This window comes from Chelmon rostratus, chromosome 3 (genome assembly GCF_017976325.1).
Source record: "Chelmon rostratus isolate fCheRos1 chromosome 3, fCheRos1.pri, whole genome shotgun sequence".
In the NCBI taxonomy this organism is placed as follows: domain Eukaryota; kingdom Metazoa; phylum Chordata; class Actinopteri; order Chaetodontiformes; family Chaetodontidae; genus Chelmon; species Chelmon rostratus.
The window spans coordinates 4,680,879-4,696,315 of NC_055660.1; the positions used below are offsets into that span (position 1 = coordinate 4,680,879).

The following is a 15,437-nucleotide window of genomic DNA, read 5'->3' on the forward strand; positions in this document are numbered from 1 at the left end:
CCATTTGTCCTCCCTATCCAAAATAGGTACATTGTTGTCCTCAAGTTACTGTCCCTCATCTTTCAGGTATAGGTAAACTGCTGAGCCATGTATTTGTTTAATGGTTGTTTATTTTCTCCGATACACACGTGTACTTCGTGCGTTTCTTGTGGTCTTTGTGTGGAAGTTTCTGCATTAGTGTGTCGCTGGGTTTGAAAAAAAAACAAAACATAATGAATGCCTATATCATCATCAATAAATCACTCCATGATATATGATGTTGCCTATTACCTTCAAACAGGAATTGCTGCCATTTTTACATGTAGTATCACAACAGAAATAAGTCTAGGTAGGTATTGCATTGCCTGGGGTTGTCTATGATTTAATGTCTTAATAATGTCAAATAACCTTTGTTAACCAAGACAGTTGAGCAAGTGTGATGAAAAACATCACCCTGGGACTGAGGGGGAAAAAAGCAAAAAAAGCCTGCAGGCAAAGACAGACTGCTGAGCAATGGTCAATTCAACAGACCTATATAAGTGTACAGTATATAATAAGGGCTACTGTGAAAGCAAAGTATCATCAATGCATATTGGTAGTGACTCAAACTAGTTGTTTTTATGTGGGAGGATGAGAACACTGGTCCTTTGTGGCTCATCTTTGCCTGTGTGACAAGGCCAGTGTGTGGGAGATGCCACCTACAATAAGCAGGCTGCCTTTTCTTTGGAAAAACATTTAATTAATGGCGATGAACGGAAGAAAAGTGGAGCACTGAATGTACCTCATAATGTCCAAGTTTGCAAGTGGAAAAAAAAACTATTTGGCTGCTCATTACTATCTCAAACAGTAATACGTGAAAACTGTTCACATATCAAACACCCAGCAGTCCAGTGCACATTATTGCACAATGCTATCAGCCTGCAGAGGTGTCATATTCCTACAGTTCAGAGACCTACTGTTTATTGCTCAATGCCAAACTTCCTGTTCCTATGGCTGCAGCAACAGAGGCACCAGAATGAAAAATATGACTTCAACCTTGTAGAAGTCCCCGTGTGAGCTGCTGCCCTCGTCATTTAATCACCACTATTCAAAAAGTGAAAGCGATTTTCATGTGGGAAAGATACGGCCAGCTTTAAAAATTGGATAAGACATGACAAAAAAGAAGAAGGCGCAAGGACATCCGAGCAACTATGATACAAAACAGAGTTTAATTGACGCCTTCGGTGGTGCTAAGACATGCTGTAGATGTGTGTAAGCATTTTCTCCTGCCTTCTATCCAGATGGCTGAGGTGTGAGGCTGAAAAGGTACAGCAACTTGCTTTTAGTTAAGATAAAAAGTACGTAAAATATCAGACACCCATCTCACAATATAATTTTTTCTGTTCTCCTTTATTCAATGATTTGCTCAGCCAGTGTTGATGTCAATGCAACACTCTGTCAATGCACTCAGCCCAATGTTGTGTCCCATCGTTCTGCCTTATCATAGCTCTGCAGGCCCAGTTGCCACCAAAGGTCTCTGATGAGTCATTATAAGACATCTAATCTTGTAAGATCACATCATGCCTGAGTCATTAGTCATAAGTGGTATGTTAAAGTTCTAAGATGGACAGGCAGCTGTGCACTGCAGGGAGCCTAAAATGGGTATAATATGTCCCTCGATAGTCTAATCACATTTTTAAAAACTGAAAGCTTAATCTAATCTAGTTTGATTTTAAGATTTGGTTGTGATTTGGAAACAAACCAAACTACTCACAGTCATAATAAAATTAGTCATACTTAATTTCAGATTTAAAAGCTGTTCAAGGAGAACAGTACAACACATTCAACTTCTACGCTTGCACAAAATAAAAAGCTGCACCTGAACAATATCTAACATCTGCCACTTCTGAGTGCACACCACACACTAATTTTGATTACACATGTACTCCACTTTTTCAAACAACCTTTAACACTTACCTTGAACAACCTTTAACATTTTTCCACCTGCTAATGTCAAATAACGTGCCTGCCCGGGGACTAATGCATATGGCACAGTATGCAGATATCAACAGCTGCTTCAGCCCAAGGGTTACAAGCCTCATGTTAACCCAACACCATATATCCTGCCATTCAACACGTTTTCAAAATGTCATGTGACGCATGCCCTTTTTAGTACCACTGAATAGCTACGTTACCGGCTCGAAATGTAAATCTGAATGAAGTTTTGGCTGAACTCAGGAATATCTTTGCACATTTAGCCCTGTAGGGATTTTAATGCACGGCTGAAATATTGATTCATGAAGCTATTTAAGAATTTAAAAGGTTAAATGATGAGAATGACCTCGAGTATCGGCCCATTGGCACAGGGTCAAAAGACAAGAGTGTCAAGTAAGAAGAGGAGATGAGGCATCTAATTCTGGTGACCTGGGCCTACAGCACCTGCAGCCTGGGAACACAATCTGTCCTCACCAGGGACATGCTAAAACATGCACAGAAAGCTGAACACCACCATATTGTAAGCTTTTACAATGCTGCTCCCACTTTAAATCTTTACACATGTGGCTCTTTGTGTTCATACACTTCAGTCACGCATATAGTGCACAAACATATCACCTAACCCCACATGGACTGACACATTCTTGGTCCAAACATGGGTACCGATCCTTTAATACAACCCTGTTGCCCCCTGTCTGACACATGCACACTGCAGCTGTCAAAATGCTATGGTTTGCAGGACTGCATACATATGATCTACGGAAACATACACAGGACTTTTAAATATGCAACTTGTATGAAGGTAATCTATTTTCTACTACCACTCCTACTACCTTTAAACACTTTGTGACCTTGGTTTTGAAAAGTAGAAATAAAAATAAATTGAAGTTTTACTTACTTAACAAACTAATAAGGTTTAATGAACATGTACACCGCAGATGACAACTGCATGTATGAATTTCAAGGCCGATGCTGAGGGTCTCAGATTCAGGTGAAGTAATGGGACTAAGATTATTTAATTTATTAATTTGTTCATTGAATGATCCCAAATGGGACTCAAGATCCATGGCCACTAACAAATCTGAGTAGCAAATAAAATGTACAAATGAATTAAATCCTTTTTATTTGATATTGATCATTGTCAATGACAGCAAAGACCAAGATCTATATTAGTCACTGTGGATGCTGTGAATAAAGCTGTGGATAAAGTCTACACACTACACAGTACTGTGGACTTCAAGGTGTCTATGATCACCTGACCAAGGCCATTAAACTGTCTCTGCAGCTGCAATAAGCACTGGATTAATCAATTGACAGAAAAATAATCCTTTCTCAAGCAATAATGCAGAACAGTATCTAGTTCTAGTTTGTGTTGGATTTTCTTGTATACTATTGTAAATTAAATATATTATTTGGTTTTGGATCATTGGTCAGACAAAACAAAACATTTGAAAATGTCTCCTTGGGTTGTGATAGGCATTTTTCAATTGGGAAAATAACTGTCAGATTAATCAATGATGAAAATAATTATTACTGGCAGCCAACATGGAAAGGAAACTGCACATTTGCAGCTAAAGACCTGAAGCTCTGGAATAAGGGAGTATGGCTGAAATGGTTTTCAAATCCAGGCTAATCCGACAACTTTTAAAACATGTTGAACATTTGATTCTGTCTGGGACTTAGTTGCATCTATCTCTGATTAGCTTTAAACTTGATTATTATGAGTTTCATTTTATTGGTTTTACCTTGTCACGTCTATTTTATCTTTTTTTTGCACGAATGTTTGTTCAGATAAAGGTTTTACTTTAGTTTTCTATGCATGAGAAGTGTGTCACAAGGTGGAAAGAGTGGATAGAAAACAGAATTCAAGTACATAACAATCTTCTACCATCACTCTCATTTAAAAGCCACCATCTGCACCAGGATATTACACCTAAAACACAGTGAGTGTGAATATGTCAGCTGAATCTGACTTTTGCAACAGAGGTTTCACTGTCCTCAGTTTCACATTTCTCACTTGAGCTGTCAATAAATGTCAATCGACTCTTTCTACACCACTCCTAATTCCAAGCATACAAGATCCACAGCTGAACAAAATGTGTACATTCAACATCAAAGCCAGCTGGCACACTAAAGCAGCTAAGGCCCTGACAAACCTATCTGACAGCTGTGTCAGATGGTGAGAGGAACACAGCAGTAAAGTCAGACTAACTGCTATATTTAGGACAATATAAGCAAGCGCAAGATCTCCATCAAAGGCTCAGAAACACATAACATGACTCTACACTGAGGCCACAGGTATGACATAACACAGGAAACAGCTGTGCCAGTTATAAAGGACAAATTAAAGGTGTGCAGCTTCCTGTTGTCTGAATGGTGTGGACAGAGCAGCGTACTGGTCATGAGACAACACTGCTGATGACAAATCTGTCACCGCTTTAGTCATCACTGTTGAGACGGGTGTATTATCTCTGGTGTCTCCATGTTGTTTCCATTACATTAAGGGAAATGCACGATACAGCAGTATGACACACTATTTCTGAAAGGATTGTTAAATTACAAGTAATACAAATACAAATTAAAAACATGCAGATATTGGATTAAGAAGGCTGATGCTGCTACAGATTTTGATTTAATGACATAACACAAATGCACAATGTAGTTAAGAATATAGCTAGTACTTTAATTAAAAATGAATTGTACTCATAGGAGGGATTTTATTCTTAACACAGTCATACCACCACCTGCTGAAGTGATCTTGTTACTCCAACAACTTGTGCTGCAACAGGCTATTATAAACAATGGAATGGCCTAAGTATATTCAGATATGAGACGTCCATATTAAGACAACATTGAGGCATGTCAGCCCTTTGATTTGTTGTTTTTTTTATTGTCAAGATCTATGTCAGTGCATTGCAAAGACTGCAAATAATGAACATCATCCCTAGCTTCTAGAAAATGTCTTGGCCAACTTTACTATATTTCAAATACAGGTGATGTGAAGGCCACAGAAACACGCTCATCAAACAGTCGTGGCATCAGTCTTCACTGAAACGAGACACCGGCATCAACATCCGAACAATGGTGCTGTGCCACACCGGAGCCTTTTGAACAGAGCGCATTAATTCTGTTACTGAGGAAAGATCTGTCACGCGTGTCTTTTGAACATCATGCGCCGCTCCACCCCCGAGCCACGGTCACTCATCATCTCAGCGATTAATCAGTGAGGCATGAACAGACGTGAAATTTTAACATTTCCTAAAACAGGCTTCCATACATTCTACACGTGAATGAAGTATTTACAAGGATGCTGTTAAGATATAATTGCAAACCACAACATTCCTATATTACAAACTACAACTACAAAGCAGTCCTGGAACACAGCATGTGACTAAACTGGTGAAACAAGATACAAAGAAAGACTGTCTCCTAGTTACATGTGGTTATGATCATCATTAATCTGTTTTTCCAATAATTTTGAAGTTGTGACCACAGACTGCGGCCACTTTATTGACATCTGTAATAAATGTTGCCATTCTGCATTTATCTCCTCTATGTGCTTGATTGCATTGGGTTTTCAAACTGAATTACTGGCCAAGTATGTGTGCATACACACAAGAATTTCTCTGCATTTTTCACTGCTTTCAATGTACACAGAAATCAACATGGCAGCTAAGAACAAGGACAACAACGCCGAACAAAGAAAGGTGAAGAATGAATCTTTCTTTTCAAAATGCTGTGATACCTTTTATCTTCCCATCAGTGAAGCAAAAGAGTAGTGTCTTAACAGATTCAGTGTTACTTGGGATGGATTATTATAGGCCCAGTTGTGACAGCATCAGTACTGTCAAAAGATAAATACTCAGCGATGTTTGATAAAGCCAGACAGTCATCTAACAACACTTGCCAATGATCTGATGGTACCACCTCAGAGACTCTTCTAACCAAACATCGAAATGAAAATAATATTCTGTCCACTGCATGATAAAACAACAACTTTTTAAACTTTTAACATTCTTAACGGGTTTATCAAGTTGTAGCTCTGCAACCAGTGGCCACAACCTTCGGTCGCAACTTGACAACGGGTTAAAAATCTTAAATCTCGTTTATCACGCAGTGGATGGATGGGGCATACACATTATATAAAATTTACAGTAGGAATGAGACACACTTCTATCATTCTTCTTACAGATATTCCCTCGTTTGGTTGTCGGATGGTGTTAGTGGAGAGTAATGTGTAACATGTCAGTCCAAAATCTCCCATAGGTCACCACCTATATTGGGTCGAAATCTGATGACTGTGAAGATCATAGCATATGATTCACATCATTTACGTACTTATTAACCCTCAAGACCTGCGGATGGGGGCACCATGACCCTCAAAGAGCCCACTCTCATAAGATAAAGCTTGATTAAAAAGATTAATTAAACCACTCGGAATGACTTTGTAATAACCTGCAAGTGGATCCAATCCATGTACCCCCACCGGTTTAGACGCATCTACAATCGTCATGTTTTAAGTTTCCTTCAGGTGAGTCAATTCAGAATTCATTCATTCAGAATCTCGTTACACTTCAACAAACGCTGAAGTGATGAGCACTTATACTGACTTCTGCAGTTCTGCAATTGTCAGAACTGCAGAAGTCTGATGTTCCCTAAGGAGTGATACAGGATTGGGAAAGAACAGGGTGAGATCAGGACCATACAGAACATGTGAATTTCTCCATCGTGAGATCAATAAAGTCTGATCTGATCAATAAAGTCTGATCTAATCTAACCAACCAAGAGCGAATGTGAATGAATAAATCAGGACAGGCAGGTTGAGAAGTAAAATATGTATATGCATCTTTGACCTTTTCCCCACTATATGTGTTTTAACAAATACATAATGTAGGCTCAATATCCTAATCCTTCCACTGGGAAGTCACTGCCTGTTCAAGGATACACTGCATGACTATATAGTGCAGTATCACATTTAACCCAGAAGAGGGAGCTGCTGTTTTATTTATGCCGGTGCAGTACATTGGGTTTTCACAGCACCGAGTGAAAATAACCAAACACTGCCTGTGAGCAACTTCTTCTGCAACTGATGTCCCTGTTTACCTGTATCCGACCAGGCCAAACAACAAAACTGAGTGTGATGATTTGTGAATCCTTTTTGACGTATACTCAACTGAAAACAGTACAAATACAATGTATTTCACGTTTGACCTCACCCACTTCATTGTTTTTTGTAAATATCTGCTTATTCTGAATTGGATGCAGCAACATGTTTCCAAAAAGTTGGGACAGGAGCAAAAAAAGACTGGGAAAGTTGTGGAACGCTCCAAAAACACCTGTTTGGATCATTCCACATGCAAACAGGTTGATTGGTAACAGGTGATAGTGTCATGATTGGGTATGAAAGGAGCATCCTGGAAAGGCTTGGTCGCTCACAAGCAAGGTTTACCACTTTGTGAACACATGATTGTACAAAGGAGATTACTACAGAGGCTCGGGAACACTTCGTAGAGCCGTTGTCGGTAAACACAGTCTGTTTGCAAATGATTGCATTCGGTTTTCATTTAAGTTTTATACAACGTCCAAACTTTTTTGGAATCGGGTTGTACAGTGGAGGTGAATGGATTTTTGTTTGCAGTGCCCACAGTATTGAAAAATGTAATTTCGACATTTAAAAACTTTCTCTTTTAGAGTCGTGTCCGTGTTACCTCTGGAGGCTTCGCAGACCTCATTGTAAACTGTTTACATAGGGACTATTTCTTCAGTAAAACATGCAGTGGTTCCAATGAAAACTGTTCAACAAACAACAGCTGTGCTTACCTTCTTGTTGGAAGAGCTTTGGTGTGTACAACCAGAGTCCAGGTTGTTATTGGGGGCAGCCACATTGTTCCTGAGAGAGGGAGACCGCAGCCCTTCCTCCCCTACTCCTTCCTCCTCCTCTTCCTCCTCCCTCCCACTCTCCACCGAATGTTCAAAGTCATCGCTGTCTTGGTCCATCTCCTCCTCGTCCTCATCCTCCTCCTCTTCCTCCTCGCCCTCTTCCCTCTCCTCTTCCTCCCTTCCCTGCTCCTCCCCTCCCTCTGTCCTCTCCTCACCCTCCTCCTCCTCTTGGTGACTGCTGCTGTTATTGTTCTCCTCCTCTTCCTCCTCCTCCTCGTCCTCTTCGCCCAGCGGCTGGCCTCGCAGCCGCCTCTGCTCTGCCCCCCACATCCATCGGGCTCCTTTCTCTCCTCCGTTCACTTCGTTTGGAGGGCCCTCTTCGTCTTCTTCCCCTTCCTCCTCTCCCCGAGGGCCGTTGCTGGCTCCCGAATCGCTTGGCGCCCACGGTGGTTCTCTCTCGCCATCAACCTGCGACGCCTCAGGCTGTGAAGGTCCAAACAAAGAAATAGAATACCTCAGAGGAGAGGTCTGATGAAAAATTCAATCTGTTGCACACCGTACTTGCCTAAAAGTTCCTCCTTGGTTACCACAGTCCAAAGCAAATTTCCACAATTATACTGATTTGATCTATACATCTTCACACTTCATCTTACAAGTCACTTATCCAATTTAGATCTATAGGTTTATATTTTAAATCCCAGTCACATGACTACAATATCATTTATTAGACATTAGTGGCCTTACCCTTTGCTGCAGCTGCTCTTCCTCCTCAACTACCCGGTTCATGTGCTCATCCTCATCACCCTCCTCTGCTGCCTGCTGAGGTGCCCGGGCCGTGGAGGAGGCGTTACCTCGCACCGCCGGACCCCCCGGCCCTCGACTCCGCCTGCTGCTGCTGCCCCCCGACAGCAGATCCTGGTTCATTTCCAAAAGCCAGCTTGCTACCTCCTGGACCTTCGCTAGGCTGTCTGAGGAGGAGAAGGGCTTGGCATTCTGCAAAAGAGAGACACGAAAAAAGGACAAAAGACACAGATGATCAACATGTTAACTGTCTTCTTCTTCTCAGCTTGTGCTTCTGAGGCAAAATTCAAAGAACTGCTAAAGAGCAAGAAAATAAGACTTATTGGATATCAATCCATGCACACAAACACATGCTCGTTGCTTATTTGCTCGAAAAGAAAGCATGAATAACGGCCTTCATACTCTATTCTTGCCTCTGAATTAAAATAATTAAACATTTGCTCTTGGAGCCATATTATTGCTGCTCAGAAGCAGACAAGGAAAAAAGGTGGGAGTGATTGTGTTTGGCTTCAGATCACACAGCGTTGGATGGGCAGAAAAGCCTTGAGAGCTACTCGTGTTCCCGGCTTCCAACAAAGCCAATAAACAAAGTCCAATCTGTCAAATACAAAAGCAAAACATAGCTTAAATGTACCAGAAGCTAGTCCAACAACTGCCCTTAACACTTGTGCTGTCTACACTGTTTGCAAAAATGACTGACATGTTGTGTATCTTCCAACTCCACTGTGTTGCTGCTATGCATTCACTGTTCATTGCAAACCTGCTGAATAAACATGGAAGGCACATAGCTTGCTTCGGAAATGTCTTTTTGTAGAATTGAAGGATAGACACCAGAGCTTTATCTACAGTGAGACAGCTTCTCCCTGTGACGCGGTGTCAGAGACGCAGCATTGCAACTCAAGCAACAGTGTCAATCTGTCACCATCAAAGCATGAAGCCTCGAGCTGAAATTCCTTTCAAGGACATATGCCTTGTACGTTCAGGCACCTGACTGCACATATGACGCTCTAACATATTACTACAACAACTGGGGGTGCACAGATTCTGCTTTTTCCAGGTAACAATGGGACACCTAAACTCAGGGTACTGTGTGGTCCCATGAGGGATTAACAACTCCTGTTGACATAACTTCTTAACCATAAGTGGAGATGTTCATACACCAAACTCTTCTTCAGGCTTGTGCAAATCTTCTTAAACTGGTTAAGTTGAGTTATTAAAACTGCAAAATGAAAATGAATAACGACTAAGAAAGAGCAATTATTGTGGATTTGACTGTTTTTATTTTTACAGGCTGACAGACTAACTGACACATTTCTAGCTAAGATGTTCGTGTGACAATACTGTCAACTGTGCCATTATCATGATCAATGAAATGCAATCGTCATTACAACCAAACAAAAGGGCTCCCACATAAAAGACCACTTCATGCCTTATGTCCAAGTGTTTCTCAGGTCTACTAGAAACACAAGTCCATTTACCTTTGGAAGCACTTTGAAGTTTCTCAGGTCATTTTCCAAATTATACTCCTAACTCTTCTACAGGACTCGTTCTATAGGACAGAAAGTGTTGTATGTTGTACAGATTGTAAAGCTCACTGAAGCAAATTTGTAATATGGGGCTATTTAAATGTAACTGAGTTAACTCTTTGAGACACCCGGCAAAGCTACCAAACAGGAAGCGAAATCTCACAAGTCACTGTCTCCCAATCCATCTGGATTTAAAACAGTAACAAAGCCACACCATGACACTAAACTGAAGGGTTGCATAGAAGGTCCAATCACAGCCTGTTCGAAAACTGAAAAAGGACAATTGTAAAATGTTGGCATGTAGTCTGTTGACATACACTCTGCTAATCTTCAAGTATAATCGTACTAAAACTCACTTCTTTCAAAGAAAATCCTGGCGCTCAAAAGGTGTTCCTTGTACTACAACTACACACATTTAAGGGATGTAATTGTTTTGCAAATCATGTTCCTATTTTACCACAGGCAATATCTTTGAATGCAAGAGCCAAGCACTTCCTACCAGCTGTGTTTTTCAAACAAAAACTGGCTTTCAGAAGACAAAATTTTGTGCGCGTCACATTGTCAGAAGTCTGCTGAGTCTTTTCAGTTGATCAGTGTCAAAATAGCCTCGTTATAACCATTGTTGTTCAATGTTGTAGAACAAAAACAAACCCAAGCAAGAAGAAGGGTGAAAACTCTTTACAAGCATCGCTTCCTCCTTGCTTTGGTCTTTAGCACCATTTAAATATATGAATTTTAAAACCAGGAAACAAGCTCAAACAAAAAGTACTTAAAGGACTCAAACCAACTTTATGCACAGTTTTTATTCTACTGGCTCAACATGTAAATACCAAGAAAGGCTTATGTAAATAAAGGTAAGTGGGATGTGTGAGTCATGGATTTGTGGTAGTGGGCTGAGTAGATACCATGCAAAGCAGTTCCATTATTAAAGCTTTTTAGTACTGATGACTTCCACCAGTACATGTGAAGCTGTAAAACAAGTTATAAGTAATGTATACAAGTAGAGCATCTTTGTGCAAAGACATCAAATGTGCTTAAATAAAGTCATATAGAGTGTATCAACTTTTGTGAATTACAAGGCAGTTAAAACTTGACCGTTGAACACACACTTCCCTCCTGTCACATAAGTCACGGTGATTTAAGCCCATAGGATGGTCGTAAATTTATTAGAGTAGTCCACAATAAAAATGGGGTCTTCCCATCATTTGTGAACGACATAGAGGAGGGAAATTTAGCGTGGATTTTTCAAGTTTTAAGATTTTATTCTGTAGATTTATAGACCAGCTACATTCGGCAGTTCACTATCAGGCACATGAGGTCAGATTCACGACTGGTTAAACACATAACAAAGGAGACGTTTTTGTTTGAATTTTTGTCTGTCGAACTGAATATAATTTTAGCTAATGTAGCTTTAAAAGGTGCCAATGGGCCATTTAAATGCCCGCATGAGAGCCTCAAGATAATCTTAACTGTGACAAATTAAGGATCAGCTATGCAGACGGCAGTTCCAAATCTCCTCAATGCACTACATACGAGATGAGAAAATATTTTTGGGAGGCTCACATACTTTATCTGTCTCAGTGAAAACCAATTGCTTTGACCTTGAAGAAAAGTCACTGGTCCCTTTGTAAGGCTTCTCCCTTTCTTCGCTGTACGGTCCCGGTGCAGTGGTGGGAAGCATTAGACCTATCTCAGATTGCACAGCCCCCCTCGGGACTGGCAGTTCATTGCTCTGAGCTCAGAAGAGGAAGGCTATGAATAGCTGAAGTTGCCCCTGCCTTTTACCGGAACATCCCAAGGTTCCGTAATTAGTTTCCTAAACACAGTATGAAAATTGTTTGTTGTTATTAATGTTCAAACAATTGTTTGAAAGCGGTGCAAACAGGATGAGAGAGACTGACGCACAATAAAAACGTGTTGCTGACGAAAGAGGACAAACGTAACTAGTTTTTATTCATTCATTGGCCCAGAGATTCAGTGTTCTTGTTCAATTAGAACTGTGTTTTAAAAGGTTTCTTTCTAAACATGTTGCTATCATTCAGCCTTCAATTGAATTGTTTGTTGAATTGGAATGCCCTTTTATGGCTAGCAGAGGATCATTTCAGAATAGCATCTTGTACAATAATGAAACTGTTCTTCTGTTGAAGCTTATTAATTACTGTTTTGAGGCAGCTAAAACATTGATGAAATTGCAGCAGCACTGAGTAAACAAAAGACTTGACACATTTAGTTTTGCATACACAAGTTTCATTCATCAGCCTCTATTCTTAGTCCTGCTGAAGCAGACAAAAATAGTTTTGGGAAGTTGGAGAGGCCAGGTGTGAATTTGCGTCTCCTGAGACAAACGGGTCACACAGGTGCCCAGGAGTTAGAGAGTCTCTGAGAGCAAACACAGACAATTATTTGATCGGAGATGTTGGCTTGGAGTAAAACACACAAATTAGTATGTTGTTTTAATTATTTAACTTCTTCTTCTATGTGAGAGAGTATAATTAGTGGCATGGTGTTGTAGTGGTTCTCTTATGAAACCACTGTCCCCAGGTGCTCCTTAGCAAATGCTTTCTGTGTGAAGTTTGAGCAACTACATGTGCCGGCTACCACAGAGGATTACTGGTGCTGGAGAATGTGGACTGTGATATGGCGTCATCATATTTGGCCAACTGGCTATGTTTTGTCGCGACTGAATTTCACGACGATCTGAGGCTGAACAATTAATCGAAATAGCAATATGGCCAAGTGCACTGTCCAAATGGTGTCACAACATGCCATTATAAGTGAATTACTATGGTGCTACAGAGATGCAAAAATCACCATTCCCACTAAAATCATGACTCACATTTAATCAGATATCTGTCAAAACATAAAATAATAAAATATGGTTCTATTCTGTAAACCTGCTGACAGACGAACAAACTGAACAGAAACTACAAGCTCCTCAGCGGAGGTAGAAATTAATAAAAAAAACTGAACCAATAGATGACTATCAATAACTCTACAGTTCCTCTCAGCTCTATGGAACATTTTAGCATCTTTCAGCTCATTGTTTTGGTTTTCCAGCCTGCAAACTACACATACAAAGACATACATAGTGGAGCATTTGGCAGTTAAAAAAAGGTATTTTATAAAGGTATCAAATGAATGCTAGTATTATTCTGTGTCTAGCAAAAAACAAGTTAATGCAGCTTAAATAAACAATAACAAAGTTTCACTTATTTCAACGTTTTTGTGCAAGTGAAAGAAATGGAAGCTTATCCTGTTTGCCTGTGCTGTGCCAACTTAGACAGAATCTCTTTAATAGTGCCCTTAAGCATGTTACTATAAATGCTTAGTGGCCAAAAGATTTTCCCTTTTCCTGGAATAGTAAGATGTATATAGACCAGCACTCTGGCAGCGCAACATACATCTAGACAGTCCCTGGTGTAGCTGCTGATGGGGAGGGGTTGGGATTTCTTCATCGGGTGAAGCCAAGTTGGCACGTCACAAATAAAGCCACAGCTGTGGCGCAGCAGACATTACTTTAGCCTTGTGCAGACTCAACATGGGGCACTCGAGGAAGAGTGTCCTTCTCTTTGGGTTGACTGAGAGTTCTCTACATGCTGCGATGGGCGGGCAAGATGTGTGCATTAATTTAATATGGACAGCAGCAGAGCAGCAGCTAACTTGCCCACCCCCCCCACACAGCTGAAACTATGATTCCGTTTATAAGTAACTTTATAATTAAAGCAACCAACATAAATACAGACTTGGACACCATGACACAGACATAAATTAAAACAAGGGGGTTAGGGTTACACACAGGGAAGTGTAAACAGGTGGGTCTTTTAATTTAATTTTTACAAAAGGTGCCCACAGATCTCAGAAGTGCAAAAGGAGAAACTTCGAGAGTTTAGAAGCCAAAGCCTTAAAACCATCCATCCTAAAGCACTGTTGGTCAGGCCTACAGAAGAGAGTTATTCATTTCTGCCACTGCTCTGCCTTTACAGCTGGCAGAACTCTCTTCATCATGTCTCATTAATCATGTGATTCCCTGCCTTAAATTGGCTGCCAGTACAGACTCGTTTTAAAGTTGTCCGAGGAAAGCAATGTTTTGAAGGTTAAGAGAAATGAGACAAAACTTTCTCTCCTAAATATGGAACATTTCTGTCAAGTTTATGAAGATACTGCGACATAGTTTTGCCAAAAGTACAGTTCAAGAGTGTGAGTGTAGGCAACAGAAGAAACTTTAAGCAACATATGTCAACACCACTCTTTCCAGTAAAGGCTTTTGTTGCATTACAGTGTGGTCTAATGGGGTGTGAGGCTCTTTTTATTCCAGTATCTGAGGTATTGTTGTACTCTTAAATCATTTTGGCCAAAATGTCCATGTCCATGTTGGTACTTCAATATCGAATAAGTGGATTATCTGTGAAAATAACTATTTCAAATTATTCAAGTTCATGATTCTTGTGCTAATGAGGAGATTCTGCGCCTGACGACAGGTCGCAAAAACCGAGATCCATGTGGGACTTAAGTGTGACAATGATTTCCAGCTTTGAAAAAGATGAAACCTGACTTAGAAGAGGTTCAACAGTTTCAAGGCTACTGGATACAGCTAGCATATAAATCCTGTTGAGAATGAGGAAAGAAAATTAGAGGACTGAGCTGAACACCCCCAAATGGCAGTAATAAATCACACCAATGTGACCTTAATAGAACAGTGGGAGAGAGTGAGGAAAATATTGGCTGTTCACAAAGCACATAGTAACAGATATAGATTGAGCAGCGGATGTATAGTGGCTCCACTTAGAGTTTCGAATGTTGACAGTGGGACATTGATGAAGACTGAATAAAGCAATTTTAGAGTTTTCTTCTCATACCTGCCCCCTGCAAAGCTGCAATATGTGACACATGAACTAATGGGAGTTACTGAAGATTTTGACTTTTGAAATTATAAATTCTTTGAGGCTAGAAATGTAATATTGGTAAGCATTTTCATGATTCCTACAAAGTCTAGAAATCCCATAAATACACTGTGTTTGTTGAAACCTTTGTGTCTCCAATTCAATGCAGGAGCTATCAATCGATAGCTTTATTTAGAGCTGGTGCCCTGTGATGTCTCAGAGGAGGAATGCGAAACCTCAATCCCTAAGCTGCCAGACAGAGGGACAACACTGTTCCACATTCATTTCACAGTTAAGTACTTCATTCTGTGACAATGCTTTCTCAGGAAAACAATGACTTCTGTTCAACATAAAAGTGACATTAAGGTTTTGTCTATAAGCTCTACGCCTCCTCTAA

At 40.3% G+C, this 15,437-nt stretch overlaps 1 protein-coding gene across 1 annotated transcript in view; it reads right to left on the minus strand.

Annotated features, from left to right (window-relative positions):
• Positions 1-6,582: 6,582 nt before the first annotated feature.
• Positions 6,583-15,437, minus strand: part of LOC121604197 (F-box/WD repeat-containing protein 7-like) — a 38,582-nt gene continuing 29,727 nt past the window's right edge. Inside the window, exons 4-6 of the mRNA XM_041933642.1 lie at positions 8,578-8,826; positions 8,070-8,316; positions 6,583-6,608 (exon numbers count right to left, since the gene is read on the minus strand). Of these exons, the coding sequence (XP_041789576.1) occupies positions 6,583-6,608; positions 8,070-8,316; positions 8,578-8,757 (453 nt within the window). The 5' untranslated portion in view covers positions 8,758-8,826. The remainder of the gene's footprint in view (positions 6,609-8,069; positions 8,317-8,577; positions 8,827-15,437) is intronic.